This window comes from Colletotrichum gloeosporioides, assembly GCF_011800055.1.
Source record: "Colletotrichum gloeosporioides strain Lc1 chromosome Unknown consensus_117, whole genome shotgun sequence".
NCBI lineage: Eukaryota > Fungi > Ascomycota > Sordariomycetes > Glomerellales > Glomerellaceae > Colletotrichum > Colletotrichum gloeosporioides.
This window is the reverse complement of record NW_025544762.1, coordinates 1563618-1591476: the sequence shown is the minus strand read 5'-3', so window position 1 is coordinate 1591476 and position 27859 is coordinate 1563618. Positions and strand designations below refer to the sequence as shown.

The 27859-nt window shown below is 53.9% G+C and overlaps 3 protein-coding genes and 1 pseudogene across 4 annotated transcripts; 2 read left to right on the top strand and 2 right to left on the bottom strand.

Moving 5' to 3' along the window:
• Positions 1-2351: 2351 nt before the first annotated feature.
• GCG54_00009367 (Enoyl-[acyl-carrier-protein] reductase) lies at positions 2352-5881 on the top strand (the record flags this gene model as incomplete). Its single annotated transcript, XM_045409313.1, has 4 exons — positions 2352-2586; positions 2695-3016; positions 4547-4753; positions 4810-5881. 4 exons carry the CDS (start codon positions 2352-2354, stop codon positions 5879-5881), a joined length of 1836 nt encoding a protein of 611 aa, XP_045256558.1.
• Positions 5882-9747: 3866 nt separating this feature from the next.
• On the bottom strand, positions 9748-11309 carry GCG54_00009366 (uncharacterized protein; the record flags this gene model as incomplete). Its single annotated transcript, XM_045409312.1, has 2 exons — positions 9748-10157; positions 10211-11309. 2 exons carry the CDS (start codon positions 11307-11309, stop codon positions 9748-9750), a joined length of 1509 nt encoding a protein of 502 aa, XP_045256557.1.
• A 973-nt stretch (positions 11310-12282) lies between these two features.
• GCG54_00009365 (Phosphatidylinositol 3-kinase catalytic subunit type 3) lies at positions 12283-15193 on the bottom strand (the record flags this gene model as incomplete). Its single annotated transcript, XM_045409311.1, has 4 exons — positions 12283-14782; positions 14838-14939; positions 14987-15073; positions 15135-15193. 4 exons carry the CDS (start codon positions 15191-15193, stop codon positions 12283-12285), a joined length of 2748 nt encoding a protein of 915 aa, XP_045256556.1.
• A 683-nt stretch (positions 15194-15876) lies between these two features.
• On the top strand, positions 15877-27498 carry GCG54_00009364 (annotated as a pseudogene). Its single transcript has 7 exons — positions 15877-17014; positions 17064-17247; positions 18156-20232; positions 20291-21291; positions 21418-21642; positions 21862-24607; positions 26653-27498. Coding segments are annotated over exons 1-7 (8217 nt in total).
• Positions 27499-27859: the final 361 nt, after the last annotated feature.

Here is a 27859-nt window from a genome sequence, read left to right as displayed (position 1 = left end):
CAGAAGCAATCAAAGATATCGAGGCCCCAGAGCAGAATTCCAGGCATGGCGGGCGTGACGCTGTGCCGCGCCAGCGTCCAGCCCAGGTACCGTGTTAAGAAACTTGTTGCGCAGTATCCATAAGGTGCGCAGTAGTACTGTAGCTATTCCTGGGTGAGGTCGGGTGCGCTGAGATTGAGAGGCGAGAGGGTGTCTTGTAGATTGTGCTAGTGCAGGTTCACGGACAATTTCCTGCAGGCCGTGTTTCGGTGCATCTTGGGAGCTGGTTTCTCTGCATGTCAGTGGCTGCGACGGGCAAGCTTTCGTGGGATTTTGGTGCTGACTGCCGCGGCATAAATATGGATGATGGATGCAGGGCATCTGGGCATCCACCATTTTGATGGTTGACGAGGGTGAGGGCGCTGCAGGGACAGGCTCTGTGACTCGAGTAGCAGCGCTGATCATGCTCGATGTTTGACATTTGGGAGTGTTGGGATGGGCGGTGGTGGAAAATAGCAGTGTTTAGGAAGTCGATAATGCGAACCTTGTTGCGTACATTCTGTCTGGCAAGACTATGCAAGTTTATGTAAGCCATTAATGCAACGAATGCCTTCACTGGCCAGTGTTGCTGGCGATGTCCATCTACTGCTGCTGCTGCTACTACTTCTGCTGGAGGCAAGAGCACAGGCAAGTGCCTCCCGTCCTTGAATCCTTCCTGCCTGCCATTCACGTCCGTTTCGGTGACTCGGTGTCGGTGTCGTGTCAGTGTCACTTTCCGTCCTTGGTCCCCAGATTGAGTGGCTTGACAGGCGCACCTGTGCTTTTTTCCCTGCTGCCCGTGCGTGCCCTTCCATGGTCAATGTGCCCTTGGTAGGCCCATTTCCCGGAAGCCCCTCCACTGAATTTTCCATTGTTGGGCAGCTGCTCCTCAGCCCGTACAAGAGGAGGTATCGCGAGTCCAGACCTGCGCCTCGTCTTGATGCGTGGCATTTTGCAGTGTCTTCCCAACGACCGACAGCCCAGCTAACAACTACCCAATCAACTGGAGGTCTCGGGTTATTCCACCACCTCGCACAGCAGCAGACACCGCGTGCGCTCTTGTACTCACTTCACTTTCTTCTTCCCGTGCGCGACAGACCTCTAGAAAAACAATTACAAGGCTCACCCCTGACAATCACTGCATCCACTGTCGGGGAACCACCTGGCACTGACAAACACAGGGTGCTGGACCCCTGCAGTACATCTCAAATCCACTGGACCCGACTCCAACAGGCCAGGTCCCCCAATCCAATTGGATCCCTTCCCATCCCATCAACGTCCCATCCCAATCCCAATCAGCCATTCAATCCACGTCAAGCAACGCGCACCAGCACCAAGAGTGCCACCAAGCAAGACCAGCACCAGCACCAGTCCTCGCTCGCTCGCTCGCACCAGCCAGAGAAACCGCACTACGAAGCTCATTTTTCATTCCCCTACGTCCAGGTCCAGACTCCTACGCTGCCAGGCATACTCATTGCCAGTCAGGGCCCCCGTCACCTCTCACTTCCATTCATCATTCCCACCACCCCCGGGCCTGTTTTTCCTGCTTGGCTTTTCTCTCCTCTCGCCGTCTTTCCTCTGGGAGCCTTCGCTGCAATTACACGGTTCCGCGTCCCTTGAAACGTGGAATATCGAACATCGATCTCCAAGACGCACACATTGCCGTATTCTATGGCCTCGTACTCGACTCGCATTCAATACCTTAGCGGGCTGATACGACCGCTCCAAGAGGTCTAGCACAAATATCAAGCCCACCGGAATCACTTCGACCGAACCTGCTGCAGTACCCTGCGACCTGCATCCAACTGTATACATACATAATACGAGTGCCGGGTACAGACCACGCGGTATCCATCCGTACACTACGAATTCACTGCGCATCGCTGCTGGTCATTTTACTACGCCACCGCAGCTCAGAAAACCCTTGGACAAGAAGTCAATCTCGCTCCAGACGTGCCCTGCCGTCTCTCAATCTCTCAAGAGTCGACGACCTCAACTGCCGCTGCGCCGTATCCATTCTTTCCCAAGGTCCACCGCCTACCCTACCCAGCTCCATCTCTGGGTCGCTCCAGCCTCTCGCTCTCCGCTGTCGACGTCGCCCACGCCCATCCGCATCCACTGCAACTGGGCCCTGTACAACTCCCCTTGTTCCGTCCAACGACACACGCCACGGGGCGAACCGCACTGCCTTGTCACGCGTTCGTCTGGCTGCCCGCTGGCGGATCCTGCAAACCTCGTCTTTCAAACAGGCCCATTGACCCTCAACCTTACCTTCTACAAGTACAACATACCGTCGATTGATGACACAAGCTGTTCATCCCGCGCCCTTCACCATGCCTTCTTCCAAGCGATTCGAGCTTCCCAAGCTCGACTTCAAGTTCGGCTCCCTGACTGACGGAACCGACATTCCCCCGCCGCTTCCCAGCCCCGTCCAGGAGGTCCCCACGCCTCCCCAGACCCCGCGTGCGAGCGAAACCAAGGACTCCGAACCCGCCGTCAAGGGAAAGGTCAATGACAAGACGAATGGCCACGGCCCGGCAGTGCCAAACTCGCCGGCCACCACCAATGGTACGAGAGGATTCTCAGATGACACGCCACTTTCTCCAGCAGTCTCAAGCAGACAGGGCAGCATTCGTCGTCTCTTCAGCCGAACATTACTGAACCAAGCATATGCAGAGGGCGAGTCGCAAGCGAACGGTGGCGTCCCCCGCCCCATGAGCCGTAGCCAGGGCAGCATTGTCGACGAGAAGAAAGCGAAGCGCAGCAGCGGGTGGTTCAAGAGGCTCAGGTCGCACGATTCTTCACCGCCCCAGAAACGCTCCAGCGTCGTATACGAGCACCCCAACAACAGCCAGACGCAGAGCCAAAGTCGGCCCCAGAGCAGGCCCCAAGTTCAGGGCCCCCCGCCGCCCATGATTCCCGAGCTGACCGCACTCGACACCAAGCTCGACCTCTCAGACGGAGGCAGCCTGGGTTCTGACTTGTTCAAGAACATTAAGTAATTACTGACTCGGAGCGGACGCGACTCCAGACCAGTCAGGAACGATATATACAGAGTTACCGGTTTCTGGAGCTGGCAACCGGTGCTTTGTCGGACACGAACACACCTATATGCGCCGACGAGCGAACGACCGAATCCGAGCGGACACACCAACACGATTTTCCTAGCGTTTACCTAAGTTGAATTCTTTTCGAGTCAGAGCTGGGGACGGAGATGGCGGTGGAGGAGACGAGATAGTATGTGAGACGGAGGCAAGACTGGAAGAAGTTATGCAAGATACCCAGCTCGCACCGCGGGCTCATTCTGACATACGATGTTTACACTTTCTTTGTTATGTTTGATTTTTCGCTTCATCTTATTGCGCTGTTGGAACACACTGGCACCACGACCACCATTTTTTCAAACTCCCCGTCCTGTTTTTCCTTGCTGTACGACTTATCTTCTGGTGTACATGTTGAGCCGGTGGTTTGGTGTGAGGACTGGCGGTTGAGAAGGGGCCGATTTCAGACTATGAACCAGGCATCAAAATAATGCATCAAATTGGAGCAGTCAGACCGAAGGACTGAGGAGGCGGATGGAATCTGGGGAGGACGCAGACGAGGAAGGGGCGTCCCAACTACTACAGCTGGGAGCGTCATCTTGTTTGAGAGCTCGAAACGAGTTTTCAGGTGCCGCTGGTGGCTATGGCAACTGCAGCTGCAATAAAATCTACATTTTACGGCCTACAAGCAGTTTCACAATCGGCTTTGCTGCTGGTTACATCTTGATTCCCGAGGGTTGTCCTTGGAGGCACGCGATCTGATCTGGATCACAGGATCTTGTGTTCAACGCCAGTAATCATGACACAAGAAAGACTCATCAATATCGCTCGTCACAGCTTACATCGGCTCATGATCACAGCAGCAATCACGAAGAAGAGGACACAACGAACCCCGCGTCATCCGAAGGACGCATTGACCCCTCGATGCATCATGTGTGGCGAGAGGCTTGCAGCTGCAGGGCGATTTAGCGCAGAAATTCTTTGCGTGGCAAGTCGTTGGAGATGCTGCGGGTGCTGCTGTCGCTGCCGTCGGCGTCAGGACAAGTCACTCTGCAGCTGAGCAGCCCGGTCCAGTCGCCGTCCGGAATGGCGCCAACTTCGGACGCCATGTCAGGCCTTACCCGACCTGGGACGTCCGGAGCGTGCACCGCAGCGAGGAACTGTCACTGCCGGCGCCGGTCATTTTGCCGCCTCAGAGAGCTGCAGCCCACCACCCAGCTAGAGCCGTGAGGTGGGAGCTTGAGCCAATGGCGGAAACAACGGGTCCCTTTCCCTCCTCCGCGCTAGCCAGTGGCTGATTCGTGCACCGGTCGCACCTGGGTAAGGTACCAACCCAAACAAACGTCATTGTGAGTTCGCCAGAGGTTCGGCCGGCCGGGTCCAGTTACCGAGCTAGTGCCGTGCGCCGGGAGCTTTTTTTTGGAGCAATCCTTCCTCCCAAACCTCGAAAGTTGACGTCGTCAACGTTTTGACAGCTGTCACTGTAGACCTTGTTTTCCCTTTTCGCCTCCACAACTGACAACCATGGCGACGGGCTTGCGAACGACGACGACGCTCCGTCCGCTGGCGTCTGCGCTGCGGCCGGCGCAGTACCTGCCCCGCGTCGCACGACGATACAAGTCAGGGCCGTATGGCTACACCCAGGCCAAGGCGCTGGTCTTCTCGAAAGAGGGCGAGCCCCGCGATGTCCTGCAGTACGGACGCACCACTTTATGCGAAGCCGTGATACTCGAGCTGACGAGCTGCACAGATTGCACACCCACTCCATCTCCCCGTCGATCCCCTCCTCCGCCGTCCTCCTACGCGCCCTCGCCGCCCCGATCAACCCCGCCGACATCAACACCGTCCAGGGCACATACGGCTCCAAGCCCCCCTTCACGTCCCTGATCGGCACCCCCGAGCCCGCCGCGATCCCCGGCAACGAGGGCGTCTTCGAGGTCGTCTCCGTGGGGTCCAAGGACCTCGGCCTGCAGCGCGGCGACTGGGTCATCCCCGCGGCGTCCTCCTTCGGCACATGGCGCACCCACGCCGTCGCGGAGGCCAAGGACGTGATGAAGGTCTCGAAGGAGGGCCTGACGCCCACGCAGGTTGCCACCGTCAGCGTCAACCCGTGCACGGCGTACCGCATCCTCCGCACCTACGGCCCCGGCGAGATCAAGGCGGGCACCAACGGGGGCATGAATGCGCTTGAGCCGGGCCGCGGCGGGTGGTTTATTCAAAACGGAGCCAACAGCGGCGTCGGCCGGGCTGCGATCCAGCTCGGAAAGCTCTGGGGGCTGAGGAGCATCAATGTCGTCAGGGAGCGGGAGACGGAGGCGGAGACGGAGACGCTGAAGAAGGAGCTTAGCGACCTCGGCGCCACGGCCGTGGTCACGGAGAAGGAGTTCCTGGCGAGGGAGTGGAGGGACCAGCTCAAGGAGCTGACGAGGGGCGGCCGCGAGCCCGTCGGTCTGGGACTGAACTGCGTCGGCGGCAAGTCGGCGACGGCCATCGCGAGGAGTCTCGGCGAGAGCGGCACGATGGTGAGCTACGGCGGCATGGCGAAGCAGCCCGTCATGCTCCCCACCGGACTGCTCATCTTCAAGGACCTTAGGTTTGTGGGATTCTGGCTCAGCAAGTGGAACGAGCGGGATCCCCAGGGACGCAAGTTTGCGATTGAGGACGTGCTGGGCATGATTCGCGAGGGCAGGTTCAAGGATGTGCCTGTGGAGGAGGTGCCGTGGAGCTGGGAGACGGAGGCTGAGAGCCTGAAGCAGGCTGTTCAGGGGGGACTTGGTGGGTTCAGGAAGGGTAAGGGTGTTTTTGTCTTTGGAGAGACATGATGGGAACGTGTATATGTAGGATATCATGAGGTGGTGTAGATAACTCCCAATGACGAGAGGTTCATGTGGACATTAGCTACGATTGTTGTTGTGGTTGACATGCCTGACGGCGGATGGCAGGGCGGACATCTTAGAGACAAGAGAAAGAAGGTTTCCTGTTGTAGGATTAGGTCAACATGGCAGGCTTCGTTCGACCTTGAATACAAGATTTACAAACCGTCTGTAGCCATCATTCTTATTTTGGACTGCCAGGCTCTAGGCGGTCGCCAGCTAAACTTCGGGAACGCAGAACACGTACATGCCTACGTTGTAAAGGTCGCTGTCTCAATGTTTGTAGTCTTCTTCTTACGCCAATTGCAGACTAGGAAGTCATCCCGGTTTACTTCGGAGTTCAACGAGGCAAATAATGCGCAACTTCAAGATGGCTGAAACAGTGAACAGTCTCACTTAGCCTCTTGTCTTTCAAGTCACGCGACATCATCTGCGTCTGCTTGTTCTACATGGAATACTACAAAGGGGGCATGCGCAGGTTTGGTGACTGTGGTGCAGTATGAGCTTTGTTTGCATGGCGTTTGCTTTAAGGCCCCTTTGTAGACCCCATTCCTGGAGGAGTTGAAGTTGGGTAGTTGGTGACTTTACATTGCCTGACTGAACGACTGCTGGGGAATTATCGATGAGTTTTATAGATGTTGTTCTTGCTGGGTGGGCCATGAAACTTCCTCGGCATAGACCTCGAGAGACAACAACCGCTCGTTTACCCTCGACTTTCTGGCAAAGCCCAACCAGGCAATGCAATCGGCGGCTTGATTGTTGTCAGGGAACGACAAGATGATTCACCCACAAGGGCAGAGTTTGCAGCCAAATCCATGATGTTTTGCGTTCATTTCTGGAGCATATAGTATTATGTAGTTGTTGTCCATCGTCATTGCTATCTATTGATTATGCGTCGTGATTATCTAGACTAATCTCTCTTCCCTTCTAACCTTTCTTCTTCGCAGTTCTCCTAATGCCATCACATTGCAAATACTAAGGGGGTCCCAGCGATCTTTACAGCCAAGCCTGGTCTAAGGGGATTCAAGTTCTTCGGTTCAGCGACAGAAACCCCGAGAGCGGGTATGAGGTTCTCGATCTGGGCGTCTGGATAGTCGGTTAGTGAGAAGTTCAGGCACGCGAACATGAAGGAGTACATACCGGAGAGATCCCAGAAGTCCTTTGCCGTCAACGGAAAATCGCAAATCTCCTATCCAGTTCGAACATCTAACAAGGCCTCTAATGTAGTAAGGTGTGGCTTGAATTGGTTATTGAGTATCGACTGCTCGTTCCGGCTTCTGCGCTCGTCGTTGAGAGCGCTGTCGCAGTTTTGTCAGTGAGATAGAGATTGAAGAGAATGAGGTGCGAACCTAATCGAGGAGCTGATATTCATGACTTCCATATTCGCCTCGAGTTCATCGCCAGTGGAGCGGGTATCCTTGAGTTCCGAATTGACGTCGTCACGAAAGGTACACAGATTGTTCGAAGATTTATCTGCGCATTTTGCAATGCGATCTACGAGGGCCTGGATTGCTACCGTCATGTCCTACATTTGCTTTCCATTTTCCTCGAGTATTTTTGCGCATTCGGTGAGGGAGTGACGAAGTGCAATCAATTGATTTTCAATGACGTTGAATTGTATTGAAGCAGCGGGATCTAGACGGTCCAGTGGCTGTGTCAAGGGCTCCAAGGAAAATCCATGGAAGCCATGTCGGCGTCGTGCAAAGGCGTGAGTGGTGATGATTGGATGCTGGTAGCAGGGATGAAGATTGTGAATGTTGTGTAGTTCCAACAAGTCGAGGAAGTCAGGGTTAATAGCTGGAGTAGCAAAGAAGAGAAGATGGTGTTGGCGATGGTAGCCAGAAGAGATGTTGAGGGGAAACGAGGGGGAAAACGGTTGTGGTCAGCCTTTTGATCGGATGTAGCAGCCTAGAGAAGGACCAAGGTTGCTAGCCTCGAAGGTAACTTATTCGAGAAGGACCAAGGTTACTGTGAACTTAGCATAGAAACTGCGAACCATATAGCCAGGGGGCGATACTTGGCCGCTAACTTTTAACTGCTTACCATCCAGATCGCAAAATAACCTGGAAGAAACCGAATGAAGGCAACCTGGAAGGCTTCTATTTCATGTTAGGTAGGCAGTGGATGGTGTTGTGTTCAACCTATCGTGAAAATTGGTCTCTTTCACACTTACGCGCATATCAAAATTACCTACGTACTCTTTTCGTCCATTCCGTTTCCCAAAATCACTAGCGTAAACGATCATGCCAGTTCAAGTCACATCCCAAGCCATTAGCCCTGCGTCAAGGTGATCGGAAGGGCGACTCACCCAAGGATTCTCAATGACCTTTGTAGCTTTGGTTTCATTTCTCCAAAAACGCACCACCAGTCATGGGGTCAAAGAAAGCTCCTTCGTATGACATTTACAACGCTCCTAGTGATCTTATACGAGATCGGCGTCTACAGATTTGCTCGGCTCGGTCTAGAACCAGAAGCTGAAATGCCCACGGAGAAAAGAGCGGCCAACGTCAAGCTTTCGCAGTTTGTTCCGCAGTTGTTCAGCCTTGTCGCTGTGGTATTCGTTAGGATTTGCTCGGTCTATAGGTTTGTGGTTCTGTCCAAGAAAACAACGTGCCCTAGCCGTCGCAATTATCCGGCCGCGATGGGGCCATACGGGACGTGACGCATCGATTGCTCACAAGACCACTGGCCGATTCAGTCCCTAGCGTTCCTGACAGCATCGCTGGCAGCACTTAAAACGAGTTCCTCAAGTATCTTTAATACGGACCTTTCCGATTGCTAGGGTTTTAGTATAGAGTTATGCTAGTCAGACAGTATCATTCAGCTATCTGGGCAGTGTCCATACACGCGTATGTAATCCATAGCCTGTCTCTAAAGTAATTATACCTCCTATTCTCGCTTTTATTATCGCTATTATATATTATTGCTATCTATTATTATTATCATTGTTGTTGTTATCATCGTTATCGTTATTATTGTTATCGTTATTGTCGTCGTCGTCGTCGTCGTCGTCGTCGTCGTCGTCGTCGTCGTCGTCGTCGTCGTCGTCGTCGTCGTCGTCGTCGTCGTCGTCGTCGTCGTCGTCGTCGTCGTCGTCGTTGATATCGTCTATTGATCGTTATTATCCTTATTATTCCTTCTATTATTCTCTCTATAATTACAGATCATATGGAACACTGCCCGGATAGCTAGCTAGATGACACTGCCCAACTAACAAAACTCTTAGTCCAAAAGAACGACGAGGCGCCAATTCCTTGGATTCATCAATGATAGGATCTCGTGTTTTTCATCTCGATCTTGAGAAACTAAGAATATCGTTGACGAGTCTGAAGCGTCCACTCAGAAAAGCTCGATTCAGCGTGGGTCTCTGGTTTGTTGAAGACGAACTCGAGCAGGTATAATTCTAGACCATCGAGAGTGATGGACGATCATCTCAACGCTCGACACACGCACACTAGGAGAGAAATCCTGAGTAGAGTGGATTCTCAAAACGGAGCTTGTGACATATAAAGCATTGGTGCCCGTCGCTACTGGACTCTCCGGCAGTGATGGTCACACCCATTTCGTTGGCTGGCGGCCACCGTACCGTATCGTCCTCACTGAACATATACACCGATTCTGTAGGCAAATACAGTTCTTTCAACGTCACGCGAGGCACTTCGAAGGGACTTTAGATTCGTATATATAGACCAAATATGTTCAAGTTGTTTTGATTACAGAATTAAGAAGTGGCACCGACGAAAAGTTCCTCGTTGACCAGAAATATGTAATGCGACCAGGAGGTGTACCGCCACTCACGACCCACCCCTTGTTGTTCAGTCAGAGTCAGAGTCAGAGCCCTCAGAACTGGACTGAAAACCACTGAATTCGGCGTCGTCTTCATCCTCGTCCTCGGATTCGGCCTCATATCTCACCCGCGAGTTAAAACGGTCGACGTCTCGTTGATGATGATCAAACTCTGCAAACAGCTGCCGGCTGCCCCCCGAAAAGCCATCATCACCATCGCCTAGCTCTACCACCTCCTGCGGTTGTGAGGATGAAGGGCGTTCCATCTCAGAGTCCTCGGCTTCCTCTGTGGCTTCGGGGGACGTTGCCGAATTCTCATCAGGCGAGGCATCGCCGCCCTCGTCTTCCTCTTCTTCATCGTCTGCCTCGTACTCATCGTCTTTCTCGCCATTGCCCGCCTCGGTGGTATCCGGCTGCTCGCTCTCAGCCTCTTGCTTAACTAACCATGTTGTCAGCGTTCCCCGGCCTTTCTCAGCGCGTCATCCCACATACCAGACCGCGCTTCATATTCGGCTTTGTGAGCCCTGTTGGCGCGCAAACTGGCGTCGAGCTCCGCGTCTTTCCCGTTGTCGATGCCGAGGACATGTGGGTGCCATTCCTCTCCAGTGTCCGCATGGAGACAGCTTACTGTGACCAGTCCACCTCTAGCCTCGTGAACATCAGCCCAGTCACGGGTCATTGTGATGTTCGGGACGGGTCCGAGGGCCTCTCGTGGAGTCCTTTTACGGCCACCTGCTGCCAGCACGTCTTTGACCCAGTCATGGGGCGTGAAGCAATCGTCGTTGGCGAAGTAATATAGCTGTGCCTGCTTCACAGCCACAATCAGTAGGTCCTTTCTAAAACCTTCGATTTCGCCAGCGATGCGTTCCGAGACTCTGTCATGACAGTCTTGCACAAGTCGTGCCAGCGTGTAATCCAGGCCGTAGTCTAGGAACTTCTGGTATGGGTCCTGGAAATGGTTGGCGCGTTCGTAGTTCTCCCGGAGACACTCCACGATGCGCCAAAAGTCCCACGCTTCATCGGGGCTCTGGTTCTCAATACTCCAAAATGCGACTTTCCTAAAGTAGTCGCTCCAAGGGCTTGCAGGCTGGGACGGACGGATGGTTCCGCGGAGGCTGATCACTCTCGTCAACCACAGCTGCTTGATCGCATGCTCCTCGTTGAAGGCTTCATACAAGGCCGTGAGAGGGATAGTCTGAGGGCAGTCATGACGGTCATGGTAGTCCGCATCGCCGCAGATGTGCGGGCCGTTGTTGCCGCCATAACGCCACTGCGACTCGCGGGAGAACCAGCTACTGCTGGGAAGATAGCAGCCGAGCAGGTTTCCGGCATCGATGTTGCGGAGACGGCGGATGAAGACTGGGTAGCTCGCTTCCTGATTGACAGGAAATACCAGCTCGTCGAACTTGATCTTGATGTCAGAGACCTCCCTGGGGTGGCCGCCTGTCTCAAGACATTGCTGTGTCCGGCGGCAGAGGGTTTTGACCGCGAGCCGGGTGTCAGGGTTAGTTGTGTTGGCCTGGAGCCTGTGAAGCTCCTTATTAATCTGGACCAGGAGGCCAAAGGCGTTTTCCTGCTGGGGGGCTTCCATCTTGAAATGTGGGATGGGGGAGGGTAGGATGTTGTAAGGGGGCAGGGAGTGTGAAGTGGGAGTGTGAAGAAGCGTGAACGATCGTGGTACTTTGGCTACAGTGAATGTCAAGTCAAGTCTTGAAGTAGATACTGGAAGAGCTTAGCTTGAGGGAAACTGTGAAGCCAGGATGTTGACGATGAGCAGAAGAAGTTCAGATGGAAACGCAGAAAAAGGGAAGTCCAGTATGTATATATTATTCTGTATCTGTCTCCGAAACTGAATCCTTGCGGAGACAACCGAGCATTTATAGATAGACAGAAACCATACACAATGCCTAATTTGGTTAACCTCTGTGGTGATGCTGGTCAAGTGCCTCGGTGCTTCCATCGCAACAAGGTGGCTCCACTCTCAACTCACCCCTATGGTAAATATGTCACCAGTCTTCGTCTCATTGTCTTTCAACAAGTTCGACCAGCACCAGGTGGCCTAGTTGGTCAAAGACACAGCTAAATTAGATTTTCCTCTGTAGATGCTCTGGTTCATCCGAGTAGCGGCGCTCGTTTGAATCCAAAGAGGGCCTTGAACAGATTTTCTGTTTTTGCTATTTTGCCATTCCTTCTTCTGATGAGGAAGACCTTGGGCGAGCCAGGAAGACTCAGGAACCCACCTATAACCTTACCGTCCGCTTGGAGCCACGAAAGCTGCGAGCAACCGTCACAAGGGTGACTTCGCAAGGGTGATTCAGCATCCATCGTAGACGTCCCCTCTGGACGATTTGGTACAGCTGGCTCTTCCTGGATGCAAAAAACTTAACCCGAGCTTTTTCTTGATTTCTTTCCGATTATTTTCGTTAAAGAGTCATCAAGGGAGCAGCAACTGACTGAAATTGAGCATAGACATTTTCCTAGTACTGCCCACTGAACTGGTTATTTCCTCAACCTTGATTCCAAATGAAAGACTCCTGTCCCAAACGCCGCTAGTGAAGCACCCTTTAGTTTCGGAAAGCCTGCACCAGTTCGTGCAGCTTATCAATAACTACGGGTGCGATGGCGCCTAGGGTGTCCTCGATGACCCTTTCGAAGTAACGCATCGACTCGTCCTCGGTAAGCTCCAGATGAAATCTCTCCCTAACCTTCAGCACGGCTTTGTCCGGCTCGAGCCTAATATCCGGGATATTCGCGTCAACCATGAGACTGAATAGATTTAGAATCAGGTTGGAGGACTTTCGGAGCGCGCTGTATGCCATGAAACAGTAGGACTTGAACTGCTTGAACTGGGGCGAGTTGACGCCACCCATGCAGTCTACCATCTCTTTCGACAGCTTCATGACCGGCGCGAACGGCTTGGGGTCTCGTCCGAGGATGAAGCCGAAGTCAGCATGGAAGAAGTGCCCGTCTGGCGCAAGTAGGAGGTTGTCCAAATGCCTGTCACCAACGCCCAAGATGTAGGTAATGACGCAGTACCCAGCACATGACTTGACGTATGTATCCAAAGTGTCTTGGCGCAGGCCAAGCGGTTGTCGGTCGTCTGGGTTGTTCGCCCTCAGGTAGGTCAAGGCAGGGTTGTTCTTATACTTCGACGCAATACTCTGCAAGCTGGTGGAAGGCACAAACTGGGAAGCACCAGCAGTTGTGCTGGTCGCCAAAATCTTGTAGGGCGACAGCTTCAAATCCAAGTTCTCCTTTTGCAGCAGCTGGTCCATGAGAGTGATGATCTGAATGACCAGCTGATCTTGTCGCAGATCGTCGCCCGTTTTGAAGATGATTGGATACTTCTTGCCCGTTGTCGTTTTGAAGGTAACTTTGATAGGACACAGCGATGACTTGAAGACTATCGTCTCTTCCGGCACGACACCCACGACCTTCATGGTAGGGTCAAGTGGAAGCGGCAGAGGCGGGTCAATGACAATGACCTCGTTCTTGGGATCGGCCAGCCAGCTCTTGGCATGATCCGTCTTCTTTGCGACAGACTCGTGGGACATTTTGATTTCGTTGGAGATTTTGGATAGGTTCGCAATCAATTCGGCCTGCCTGAGGAGGGTCTTTCGGGTATCCACCCCGTCAGGACGCTTCACCAGCTCCGTCATGAAGTCGTAGGCAACTTTCCGGTAGATGTTCCGGTTGTCAAGTCCTTGCTCGGCACTGTGATCATCGCACTCGACCATCACGTACCAATGGAAGTAATTGCCGAGAAGAAAGTTGTCAGCCGCGCGCGATATCAAGAATTGCGCGAGAGAAGAGTCTTGGATGGTTTCCTGGGATGAATCAGACGGAATGTGCTCGTACTTCAAAGCTTGCACAAGCTGCAACAAGTAGAGGAGCAACTCGTGGTCATCAGCTTTTCGTAGTCTGTCCACGGCGTAGGCTCGAACAGCTTGGTTATCGAATGTTGGGCCAAGCAGCTCGAGCGCGTCATCGACCTCGATTTGTGTCCACCGTCCCAGAACTTGTACCGCCTGCTTGGCTTCACTGTGATCTTGCCAGTTGACGGATTTTACAAACTTTGTAACTGCCCGTTTGTCACGGGTGAGGTGGTAGCGGAACTTCCAGATCAGGTCCTTCTCTTCGGGTGTCAAGATATGGGTCGGAGAGTATGACATGATGAGGTTCAGCTCGTCGCGAACCTTGGCGTTCGGCTTGAGGTCCTTATCCAAGATGCCGTGACGATGCTGGCTTCTGACAAGTCTCCTGTGCTTGCTCTCGGCCGGATTGTCACGTGCCCCAACCTCGGGATCATACACCTTCATCAGGCGACTGCCGGGACCTGAGTCGCCGAGTGCGTTGATGCCAGGACCAAACTGTACTTCTGGTGGTGGCTTTAACATGACGTTTGACTGAGACGCCGACATATGCTGCAACGCCGAGATCGGTGGAGGTGGATACTCCAGGTCGGCAAATACTACTGGGAAATCGAACCGTGGCAGCTCAACGTTGAGTTGGAACTTGGAGAAGCCTGCGTGAGTCTCTGTGTTAACAGCGTTGTTCTCGTCTGCAACTCGGTTCTTTTCGTTGGCTGCATCGCCGTTTTTTGTCTGTTGCCGTTGCATAGCCTTGAGCGATTGTTTCGCTGACTGAAGACCTCGCTTCTCAAAACCGCGGAAGACCAGTTGGTCAAGCCAATCGACTCTAGGGATTTCACCCATCTCGTGTTTCTTAAATAGTTTCTCCATGCGCTCCAGCTCCTCTGCATCTTTGTCCACTGGTGGTGCAGACCCTTTCCTCGATGTGTCCCTCTTCTTACGGGGAACCGCAGGTGTGGTGGTGTTATCGTTGCCGTCGGCGTTCTTGTGTCGATGTACCATGCATTTCTGCCGGCCCTTCTGTACTTGATTATCTCGGTCGAAGAGTGGTAGCGTGGTTCCTCCGAAAGGTATCGCGTGGCCCACTGCCTGTTTTCCACCAGCAGGTGAAGAGTCCCATAACGTGATGGCCAAGCAAGAGTTCAAGGGGAGCGTGGAGTAGTCGATTGGGAGCGTAAGCCATTCGTTCCACCTGGGACGGTCGGCCATTAGTGACATTCCTAACACGAGACGGGCAGCTGTCATACCTCCTTTCGTTTCGGAACGATTTATACGCTGTCTGAACTGGCACAGTTAAGGGTTTGGAGCCGGCCCATACTTGGACTGTGACGTAGAGATCGGAATGGGAGCTGGGAGGTCAGTACGAGCAATCGCATATGGAGCCTGGGGGAGGTACCTCGTGTTGGAGCCAATATGCCTTAGCTCGGCTTTCTCTAAGAGTGTAGAATGTAGGAACGGGGTCTCATCGCCTTCCAGATTGATTCTATGGCCAGGAAGTCAGCGCGCGCATCCTACGGTGGGAGCGCCGGAGAAGGGAGTCGTACATGCGGATGCTCACTGGATAGTCCAGAGACTCGGAGCTTGCGAACGAGAACGGGTCCATCTTGACACAAGGAGCTCACTAGGTCATGAGGCCATTCTGTGAGGTCGATACAGGAAGTTATGAATGGCGACAGCTTCCAGTCGTCGGTCAGGGAGAATATGCGATCGGGGAGGCTGGAGTTTGCGTCGCGCAGGATGATGTTGAATGCGCACTTGGATTCCCGATGCTGGATGGTGCCGATAGCACGGACACGAGCTAGGCTCAAAGGCAGGTGACAGTACCGCGAGCGCAGTCAGTGAGACAATCGCCTCAAGAGCTTCAGTGGAGCCCCAATAGTCGCTGCCACCAAGGTTGCACCGATGTACCTGCCTTCAGCTCACTGACCCCGCCCAAGCCACCTACCCGTTGTGTTATCGATAAGAGCAACACAAGCCACGACTTCCCCCACGTACGCCAGAGGGAGAGATAAGATAAGCTTAGCTGAGCGCGTTGAGTGGGAAGGAGGCCCGGAAAGTGTACTTGTCGCGTCTTCCCGGTCACAATTTCACGCGCGGCCTCCCACTTCATCTTTAAACAGGCGTTTTATCGCAACTCCGTCCGATCATCGCCAGTTGAGATACTGCCGTCGCGTTCTCTTGTTACACCTTATCTTGTGTCATTGAGGTGCACTACCGACCGACCTTCCTCTTTCGATCCCATCACGCATTCAAAGGCCGCCGACGCTCGCCCCTCCACTGCTCAAAATGCCTGCAAGAGTGGACGGCTCCACGCCGCCCTCCTCGCCAGGTTCACCAAGCGAAGATGAAGCACCAGGACCCGCGAGAGGTCATCTCGCTATCCGAGACAAAGGAAAGGGTCGCGATGTGTCCATTGGGAAGCGGAAGCGCGCAGACACGAATGGAGAACAGTCTTCACGCCGCCGCGCAAACGGCCGCTCCGGCGACAGGGACGATGAAGATGGCGACGATGTGTACGACCCCGATCAACCCATGGAGGAACGTCGAGAGATCCAGCGTCGGCTGCGTGAGCTGCAGAAAGGTATCAACGAGAATATAGAGGAGTACATGATGCCAGGTTCAAAAGGTCTCAAGGAGACTTTGATGATGGCGCAAGAAGTTGCCCGGAATGTCAAGCAGACCACAGAAGCCACCATCGACTCCCGCCTACTTGTTAGCGCAGTCGACATGTCATACCGCAAGACTGTGCGGTTGATGCAGGGCAGCTCGGCAGAGGGCGTTGATATCGATGAGTTCGTCTCGAAATGCTGCACCTATATGCGTCAAGCCGGCGGCATCGAAGATGACGAAGCACCCGAGCTCTCGAGCACGCAAAGGCGAAGACGCAGAACCGGTGGCAGCTCAAATGACGATGACGGGGAAAATGACGAGGCGTTTAATTGGAGCCACTTGGGAAGGTTCGCGTCTCTGCCTAATATTCGCCGTCCAGCCTTGCCTGGCTTCCTGCTAGGCCCGCTGTCTGTTGAGAAGAAGATTCGAAAAATCTCTAAAAGAACAGCACCATTCCGGCCCAACAATTTGGCAGAGACAAGACCTGAGGTTCTGGATGTCCAGGATTTGGCTAAGAAGGAAAACGACCTTACGGCAATCTGCGGTAAAATCCTCAAGCAACTGCAAGAGACACAGGCAGATGCCCAGACGAAGCTTGTGGAACTCTTTGACGAGAGAGAAATGAGCGAGGAGGAACAGATTCAGACGATGCACGCATATGGCCTTCGAGAGACCGGCGGAGTCGACCTCCTACGCTTCGTCGTGAATCCGAAGTCTTTCGGCCAGACCGTAGAGAACATGTTTTATGTCAGCTTCCTCATCCGCGACGGCAAGGTCGGAATTGAGTTCGATAGCAACGAGCTCCCATCTCTGAGTAAGTTAGCTTTAACACATCGCAAGACTTCCTCTAAACCCAATCCCAGGTCCTATTACTGGCGACGAGATGGAAGAAGAGGGTGGAGTCAAGCGCGAAGTCGCAAAGCATCAAGCAATTTTTTCGATGGATATGGAGACATGGCAAGACATCATCGATACATTCCACATCACTGAGCCAATGATCAAGCACAGAAAAGAGGCAACGGCATCGGGCCCCGGTGCTAGAGGTTGGTATAGCTAAATGGACTAGATGGTACGGGCGGCGTTTGGCGAGGCATTTCAGATTCATGGATTTTCTTGGTGCTGAATCATATTCAGAATACCCGGATGGCAGTTACGTGACACTTCCAATGGGAGGAGATATCAACACTGGCGTTTCAAAGGATAGGAGACATATTAGCAGGAGTTCACGATTCATCAAGGCGAATCGAATCCTGCCGCAATTGCAATTGCAAGATTTCTCAACCCACCTCTCTAGACTTGGATGATTTAATAGAAGAATGAGCTGACAAACGATCAACCAGAAGATCAAGGGATGCCAAGTTGGCAAGTTCAACAAAGGCCAAGAAGCGACAAATAAAGGATTCCGCGCGGCCACCTTGTCACCCATGAGCTTCTGAATTGATTGGACTTATTTGTGTTGCCCCAAGGGAGCAATGAGCCCTTTTGTCGGACTGAAAATCCGACCGAAATGCTATTCTGGGCTTCGTCAAAGGCCTTTTCTTCCGTTTGATTCCCTGGACATCATCACGATGGCGCCGCAGATAACGCAAACGGACTTTTTGGCAATGCATCGATACACAAGCAGAAAAGACATCGCTTCTTGCTCCTTGGGTCATTGTCTCCTAAGACTGGCTGAATGGTTGTAAAGAAGTGCAAAGACGACGGCCTTCGAACCCGCCTTGTCTGGGCCTTATCATCTGTAGGTGTGCCATAAGTATGAGAGAGGTCAACGAAGTCAAAGACGGACTACCACGCCTTGTTATTCGTTTGCTTCCTTCAAATTTCCTTCTGTTTAGACTGATAAAAACCTTGTGTTATCCCCCATAACGTGTCACAACTTTTCTTCCACCAAAGTCTTGCGCAACATCTGTCGTAAGTACACGAACTAGACATTTGCTGACATCCGACATTCGAAGCAACATGGGCGAGGAGCGGGACGAGGGAACTGCTCCGCAAAGCGAGCCTCCTCGTGGTCGTGCCAGATCTCGAGATGTTCCTCAGCCGGGGCCTCCGAGGCGGACGGAAGATGAGCAGACCAGCGCCGCAGACAACGCACAGCCTGACAATGAGGTGGCCAGTGGCAACAACCCGAAGTCATCGCCACCGAGGCCATTCTCGCCGGCACCGTCAAGCAACACACATGATGACACCTTTGACTCGTCAGTCTTTGATTCGCCCGCGCCGTTCGACGACTCGGTAAGCCATTCTCCAGCTGGCTCCATACCTAGTTCTCCTATGGTCGACGTGGCGACGCCGGAGACGAAGCAGCCGAGACCAGTATCGTGGGCAAGCGTCGTTCAGAGTGTTCCTGAGGCGGGCAATGTCAAGAGCGATGTCTCTCCCATGAGAAGCCTGTCGGCTCGGAATATTTCCCGTGGCCGGGGAGGAACGTCCAGCTCTGCGCTTGCTCGATCAGCGTCGACGGCTTTCGAAGGACCGCAAGTGGGCAGTAGCCGTAAATCTTCCACCACACCTACTCGAAGTTTGAGCGGCACTCGCGGCAGCGGCTCTCGCCCACGAGGGCGGCAGAGATTCACGACCGATCGAAGTTCCTCTCTGGGCCCGGCGCAAGATTCGTCACAATCGACCCCCGGCGATGTACAGCATGACGACACCCGGCGTAACGACGCCCAGCGCGATGATGCAACCGAGCGGCAGACTCTGGCCCGTTTGAGGGGTAGATTGAAGAGCCTGGCCGAAGAACACAACCTTACCGATCTGTTCGGCACGCTTTTGGGCGATGGAGACTCGGAAGACTCAAGTGACGAGTCGACCATCGACTCCCTCCTCAACGACACCTTCGCAAAGCTCGCCTCGGAGGTCCGTCACAGGAGCGAGGCCATCGCAGCGGTCAAGGAAGAGCTCGAGGAGTTCAAGAGGACCCAGGCAGCCCTCCAGCAGGAGAAGGAGTCTCTTGAAGAGGCTGTGAAGGAGAAAGATGTCCTGCTTGCTCAGGTCAGCGAGCAGCTTGCGGATGTCCGCGAAGAACTTGAAGACGTCAAAGTGGCTCGCGATGCTAATTACGATGATGCTGAGCAATACAATGCTGACTGCGAGGATGCTCAGAATAACCTCAAGAAGGCCGAGGATAAACTCGAGGAAGCCGAAAGCCGAATACTCGAACTCACCAGATTGCGAGATCGCACGGATGCCGAAAGCGGACACCTTCAGTCGAGGCTCGAGGAGCTTGAGCGTGAACAGCAAACTGCGTGCGTTGCCGGCACAGAGGAGCTGGAGATCAAGGTGGCTTCTCTTACCAACCAATTGAGGGAAGAACACATAGCTCAAGCTACGGCGGTGAAAGATCTTGAGCAGAAAGAAAGGAAGTGGAAGAGCGACGAGGACGAATACCGTCGGTCGATAGATCGCTACGAACAGATGCTTGAGGAAGCGGGAAATGACAAGAACCAGTTAAAAGACGACATTGACAGGCTCAAGCAAGAGCTAGACGAATCCAGACGCAAGAGAGCAGCCGCCAAGCCCGAGTCGGCGACGTTCCTCGTCGACGGCGAGAAAGTCTCATACAAGCAATACGAGAAGATGCTCGGCAACACCAGGGGCGAGATTTCCTATCTGAAGCAGCAACTGGATCAGGTCCAGGATGAACAGAGATTAGCTCAAGAGATTCCCGTGGAGGATGTCCGCCGTATCGTCGAACCATTCCTCAAGGTTTACGGCATTGCCTTCGAAACCGCTCTTCTCGCCATTGGCAGCAGTTCGCAAGAAGAGGAAGATAGCATTGACGCTCTTGCCAACGACGATGGGTACGAGGTCTATCCCCGGGTCAGTTTCGCTCCGGATGCAGAGAGAGAGCTCTCGCGAGCGTCGACTTCCAGCTTTATCGGTACAAGAGGTGATTGTGCGCCTGATGTGGGAGACGATATGTCTCAGATCTCTCGGAGGACTAGCACAGCCCTCGGTGGCTCTCAGGATTTGAGGAGCGAGCTTCAAGGGCTCAGTTTCAGTCGAGAATCGTCCGTCGGATTCGAGGAGGTAAGAGCATCCGGTTGCATTACTGAGTTGAGAGAAGTCGTACTAACACCGATCCCAGTCAGAGGTCAGCCAGGCACCTCAGAGTGGCATGTTGAGCAAACCATGCAGCCCTACCGTCGTGGCCGACTTGCGAGCTCGCCTGTTGCAGGCACTGACCAAGATACAGAATCTGGAAGCTGAGAAGCAAGTTGACGAAACGCAGATTCTGGAGCTGCGGGACGAGATTTCCGGCTTAAATGCGAGGATCAACGTTTACGAAACCATCAATGAACAGCTCAAGGCAGAAATCAGCCGGGCCAAGGATCAGCAGAGTAGTAGAGCTGAACAGAGGAAGCTCGCGGAGAACGAGGCCACCATCTCGACGCTATTTGAAAAGCTCCAGGTATTCAAGGAGAAGCTTTCCGAGGCAAATCAACATCGCAACAGGCTCCAAGAGGAGATTGAGGACACTCGAGCCGAGCTGGAGGCCTGGCAGGTATCGGGTGACAAGGTTGGAAACGCCAACTTGAGCCTGGAGCAAAAAATGACGGAGAAGGAGGACGAAATTGCAATTCTCGAGGGCCGCATCAAGGAACTTGAAAGCCAACTAGACGAGAGTATCGCTCGCAACGAAGAGATTGACAGCGAACGGTTCGATTTGGAAAGTAAGCTTGCCGCAGAACGCTACAAGAGGCAGGCCGAGACAGAAAGAAGAATACAGGCCGAGCACGGAGCCATCTGGGAAGGCACTGCTGGAAAGGAATTACGCAGGTATCAAGAAGAGATCGAACAACTCAAAGAAGAACTGTTCAAATGCGAGAACGAACTGCGGCAAAAGGAACGGGAGATTGCGCGCTCGGAACGGGAAGAACTGCAGGCATCTGAGACGCAGCACTCCATTCAGACAGTCGGCACGCAGACCGATGTGGCAGAGGGAGAGGTCGTTCGGGTGCTTGGGAGTTACCTGCAGTCTCTCCGAGAGTTTGCAGAGTTTGAGGAGAAGCTTGCCAGCTTCCTCGAAGAATCTGCAAGGGAAAATACCGCCAAGCCGAACGATCAAACTACCGACATAACCCAGCCGTCACATAAGAACCAGCCTCTGAGCATGAACCCTTGGGATGAACGAAACGACATGCTTGACCAACTCGAAGAAATGCGCGAAGTTTTCGGAAAGCTCAGGAAGAAAAAGGACGAGCATTGGAAAAGTCTCACGGAAGCTCAAAATGGCGAACTGTATTTGCTCGACCTTGAATTAGGCACGTTGGAGGAACGGCTTCAGGCGGTTGAGGCAGACAGGGGACTCTCTACAGACACCAGTGAGGACTTGAGCCTTGAAATGGCCATCAAACAAGGGGAGAAGGAGGAGATTATGCACCCCATCACGATAGAATCGGCTGCCTTGCGCAAAGACATCAAGGCTTACGGAGCCCGGTTGAACGACTCGCTCCGTCGACTGGACCAGCCTCCTCCAACACCACCTCTGCAAGCAACGACGTCCACTTTGGCCCCTGAACATACGGATGAGCCAGGAGAGCGACAATTGATTCCTGGATCAGCAACTGCGCATCGGGAGAATGATGGACGTCTCTCCTCGCACCCCGACAGCGAGAATAACGACCAGCGCGACCAGGGAGACGAAATGAATGACAGCTTTAGCACAAAACCAGAAGAGCTCTCCTCCCGGCCCTATTTCGTGGCAGAAATCGACGCCATCCGAATTGCGCTCGAAAGACTCGATACCTCCGCGAACAGATCAGTACAAGCCTCTCGGGTTGTCCGGGCGATTCAGTTACATGCGGCTCATAGCTTAGAGCTTCACATCGCCAACAACGACCTTGTTCTTCCAAGTTTCGACGGTGACTCGGAGCCTCCATACGATCTTTCAACCAACGCAAGCGACAGCGGGGGAACCTCTGTCTTTGACCATCCCACTCAAGACCCCGGTGAAATGACAGCTCGCCTAGGATCAGCCTTCCAGGAATTCAACAACCAAATCAGCCAGATCCCTAAAGCGAATCACGACATCATAAGGGCAATTCACTCTCTTGTTAGACGGGCCGGCAGTGTGCAAAACTACGACTTCCTCCGCACCCAGGCTCGGAACTTCGCGCTGCAACGAGACCATGCTCTCAGAATCCTGGAGAACAGGGGTGCGGATCTGCCAATGTTTAAGGAGCATGAGCAGAAGTACCAGGAGGACATCAAGCGCCTCGAGGGAGTGATTGAGGCGCTTCGCGCTCAGCTTAGCGACAGGGAGAGAGACAAAGAAAGGGTCGAGTCACTCAGCACACAACTCGCCAACTTGAAGGCCGAAGATCAGACGATGCCTCTGCAGTTGAGGCAGACGCAAGACAAACTGGATGATGCATTGTATGAGAAGGATGTCATCGTCCGCGAGCACGCGCTCGAGATACTCCAAGTCGCCCAAGATCTCAGGAGGAAGCTTGAAGAGTCCCAGCAAGAGGTCGACTTGCTCCAGAAGAAGCTCGATTTGGAGCTTTCTTCGAGGTCCGCACCAATCGATCACCTCATAGAACGCCGACGGGAGGTTGAACAACAGCTGGCGGTTGCCAAGCGCGCTAAGGATGCGGCTGAGGAATCCCACCTTCATGTTCGGTTGAAGCTGCAACAGTTGCTCAATCGCACCGGTGAGAATGACGGAGAAAGCATGCGGCGCGTGATTTCCCACATTCTTGACCCGACGGGTGGCAGCAACGAAGACGCCGATCCAGATTCGGTAGATGCGTCAGAAGACAGCGAAGGGACGGATCGAAGGTTCGACCTAGAGCAGAAAGTACAAGAGTTGCAGAAGATACTCGAACTCCGGCAAGGACGAGACGATCAGCTTCAACAAACTTTGGACGATCGCGAGAAGCTGTTGAAGCACGTACAAAAGGAGTTTGAGCTCTCTCAAGACAACCGCATCGCTGGAGCCGAGAAATGCAAGATGCTGGAACAGCAGATCAAGGAGCTGCAGGCGACGAACGAAGTGTTGCATGTCAATTTTGCAGCTCTCGACGACAGGCCAGCCTCGCGACTTTCTGGAACAAGCGGCGGAGACATCGCTGATAGCCCGACATTCCGGAAGGGGTCGAGAAAACTAAAAAAGGTCATATACGTGGGCGGCAAAGCCCAAGTAATCACAGTCCCTGCTAAGGGAGAAGAGGACGACCCTGAGAACGAGCCAGGAAGGGGAGAGAATGAAACGGACGACAAGATTATTGAGGATCTGAAGAAGCAAAACGAGCATTTGAAGGAGGCAAACGAGAAGTTGAGGGACGATGCTGGGACGATGCTTGAGGTTTTGGAAGGTTCTGAGTCAAAATTGTCGCAGGATGTCAAGAAGTGGAAGGAGAAAGGGTCGGACAAGAAGAAGAAGAAGAAGAAGAAGGGGAAAGAGAAAGCCAAGCCAAGGCTCAAGACTGCTTCGAAAGACGAAGATCCGGAGGCATCTTCGAGTTCAAGCTCCAGCGACTCGGACTCTTCTCCGAAGGACGACAACAACGGCGGCGGAGGACCCTCTCAGTCACCAGAGGACAAGATCAAGCAGCTCCAGGAACAAAACAGACGCCTGAAGAAGAGTTACTTCGAAGCCAAGCAGAAGGCTGAAGATATGGAGAAGGACATGGATGCTATGAAGGCCGAGACGCCTCAGCGGGCTGCCGGAGGTTCGAACGATAAGTCGAACAAGCCAGGCCAAAAGCCACAAGACAAGCCAGCACGAATGAACCCGAGGAACAAAGCGAATCGAAACAACAGCAAGCCCAAAGCTGAGGGTACAGCAGGGACAGGCCCTCCACCTAAATCTGACCCGGAGTTCGTGTTCCGGTATTCTGAAGACATGATGTACCCCTTGGATACGCCGTCCATTCAAGAGGAGGACGGGAAAGCTCCAGGCGACGGCGACCAAGACAACGAACCATCCGGCGATGGCGACGGCCAAAAAGGAGCAACAGAAGACGTGAAGGACCCCTGGGTTTTCCGGGTCATCATGTCAATCTTCAAGTGGTACTGGCTTCAAGTCTACAACATGTGCGAAATCATTGTGTTCGCATTCCAGTTTAAAGCGATACACCACAGGAACTTCGCCTTTCTTATTGTAAGCTTCGTGTGGCATTTCACCTTTTACTTCTGCCTTTGCAACTGGTTCGCGCTTCATGTGTCTCGAGAGCTTTGGGCGAGGGGCAACGACCTCACGCGGGCCTACTACATCGAGACGACGGTGCGGCCCAAGGTACACAACATGCTGGGCCTGGGAGGCGCAGACAGTCGTTTCTGGCCGTCCGTCAACTTTTTTGCTGGTCTTTTTTACGATGGCCTTCTGGGCAGGAGCAGCAGGAACATTAGCGGCTTGCCGTGGGAAGCGCGGATGGCGGGGGAGGAGGGGGTTTTCCCCGTATTTCTGGAGGATTGATTTTGACAGGTTCTTGACTCGATATGATGTTGGGTGGACGATATGACACCTGACGATCTGGTGAGTGAAGTGTGCTGTTGTGTTTTGGTTTGTAATGACGGAGATTGGGCGCAACGGCGTCTGGACAATTAGACTTGTTTCTTCATCTGATTGCACATACACAATCGAATCATCTCAAATTGTATATCCGTTGGCGTACGTGGTCAAACGGCTTCCCGTCGTCGTCGTCGTCGTCGTCGTCCGGCAGATGATTTGGAATTTGAAGCACTGTCGACCCAGGGCCCCGGTAAGGGCAGCCAGAAAAATGTCCGAAAAACGCTTAGCGCGCATGGACACTTGCACCCAGCAGATTGCCAGTTGTGGCATAGTCCGGCCACCTCGGCGGTGGAGGTGGAACCTCGCGGAACAGGACGCAGGTTTACAGTGTTGTCGGCATCTGCACGGGACGACTCGAAGCCCCGGTCGGAGGGACTCGTTCTCGCAAAAGACGTTTCGTTCCGCGGTGGATTATTAAGAGACAACACGGCACTGCAGATTTGCAGATTGGGGGCCCGGTGTTTGGTTCGTTTTGGGGAGGTCGAACGGTGGTGGACGGAGTGTGCGATCGGCCGACCCCGACTCTGTGCCTCGGCCGTCGTCAAATTATTCAGCCAGCTCAGCCCAGCCAGCCATGCAGTCAGCCCAGCACTGATTTCAGTCCCTCTGCCCTAGGAGACCTGAAGGACCCCGGGGCGGCATGGAAGATGTCACTCTGATGCAGTTTCCACACCACCTCGTCAGTGATGTCATGACACCGGCCCTGTCCCTTTCTTTCCCTTTACTATGCAGTAGAGGTTTCCACACATCATCCCTACCTTACAGCGCGCGACTAACGTTCTGACAAGCTGCGTCTGCATTGCATCCGCAGCGGCCGATCGGTATTACACCAGGGCAGCTACTAACATCAAGGACCCGATTTCAAATTGCAGCCCTGTGCAGAGACCTCGGGCGAGACAAACGCACGATAGCCACGCGCAGCACAGCAACGAAAGTCACAAAGACGGCCGACTCAGACGCATTCAGCAAAGAAGCAGCAACAAGCTCGGCCGAACCGAACAAGGGTTCTGGGCACATTTTCCATCTTCTGCAGCTCCCGCATCCACATCCATCCACTTCCCACGCGGTCACCCCATCGGATTGATGAAACTTTTCAGAGTGCCGCGGTAGTGTGGTGTGCAGTGCAGCAAGTGTCCCCCGACTCAGTACCACCCGTTCCCCGACGTCAACGACGACATACCCGGGCCGCAGATCTCGCCCTTTCGTCCCGTCCGTCGTCGTCTCTTCCCGTCCGCTTCTCAGCTTCTGCCCTCCCAATTGCAATTTGTTGCGAGGCATAGCTGGACCCTGCGCCTTGTCGAAACAACCAGACAGAAAGAAAAACGGACTCCCGGCTGAGGGAAGCTTGACTTGACTGACGTGCGAGTCGAATTTCCCCCACACCATCTCTTACACACCCTCCCTCCGCTTCCGCAGTCCGCGTTTCTAGAACGAACCCGTCGGAACGCCTCCGCTTGATTTGACAATGGTACGTGTGCTCGCCGCGCCCACACCACGCACGCCGCCGTAGCTTAAATCGGTTCCTGTTCCCGCCCCCGTTCCCGTTGCAGCTCGTGAAAGCTGCTCCATCCCAGCAGACAGTCTCAGGTCCCTCATTACCTCATATATAACCCAAATACTCCCTCCCCCCTCTGCCTCCTGTCACCCACGTTTTCTAAAACTATCTTTCCGTTTAGAGATTCCTTAGATACCCAGCTACATCAGCCCGCAAAATCCGCACCTCGACAATCCATCGTAGAGCATTCTCGGCAACACACAACCCATCGCAGGCTCACTCGCAAGCTCAACCCGAAGGCTCATCTCACAACACCAGTAACACCACCAACACCCAAGCACCCCTCCAAGGCCAACACACCCTCGACTCTCCAGACCAGGAGCCCTCATCCTCCCATACCAACCCTCTCAAATCGGCCAAAGACCACATCAAAAAGCCCATCATGTCACAAAAACTCATCCCCGCGAACCCCGCGGACGTTATGGTCATCCGCGACCTCACCCCCAACGTGACTACCTTCTCCGTCCCCTTCGCCCGCTTCGGCGTCCTCAAGATCGGCGGCCGCGCCACCCTCGTCCGCCTCTCCTCCGGCGCCCTCGCCGTCTTCAGCCCCGTCGCCCTCACCGACGCCGTCAAGGCCAAGATCGCCGAGAAGGGCGGCAACCTCGCCTACATCATCGCCCCCGACATGGAGCACCACATCTTCCTGTCCGAGTACAAGGCCGCCTTCCCGGCCGCCAAGATCATCGGCCCCGACGGCCTGCCCCGGAAGCGCGCCAAGCAGACCGGCGACCCCAAGATCAACCCGGCCGACGAGTTCTTCGTCACCTTCAAGGACGGCCCCGGCAAGCGCGAGACGGCCATCACGCCCGAGTTCGACGCCGACTTCGCGTACGAGTACGTCGACGCCCACGCCAACAAGGAGCTCGTCTTCTTCTTCAGGCCCGAGCGCATTTTGATCCAGGCCGATCTCATGTTCAACCTGCCCCCGCGCGAGCAGTACTCCAAGGCGCCCGAGGGCGAGCGCGACACGTCCGCGGGCGTGCCGAACAAGCTGTTTGGCGGGCTGCAGACGACCGAGGGCGACGTGAAGTGGGTGAAGCGGTTCCAGTGGTACGTCATGAGCGGGCGCGACAGGCCGAGCTTCAACGAGAGCATCCAGACCATCGACAAGTGGGACTTTGACACGATTATCCCCTGCCACGGCGATACCATCCAGGGCGATGGCAAGGAGAGGTTTAGGAAGGTGTTTGAGTGGCATTTGGCTGGGCAGAAGCAGTGAGGGTGGTGTTAATGTAATGGGTTGCATGATGGCGTTTTTGATTTGGAGCTGCGATACCAGACTAGAATTTGAACATTTCATTCTCATGTTGCAACTGTTCTTGGCCGCTCGTGTCCATATTCGTGAGGTTATCTCTGGAGACAAGCGCATGCCACTTTCATTAATACGGGGATCCTTCAAATACTTTGTAAAGAGACTTGAGCCAATCTTGAACTTCATATGTGAATACGCTTGCGTGAAAGCAGTTCCACCTCATCCTGCCAATGATAACATAGTAGCCCTGTGGCTTACAGAAAACAGTGTTGATCCTCAACACGTCTGATATTCCTTGCCAAAATCTCGGAGCTTGTCCTTTACCGCC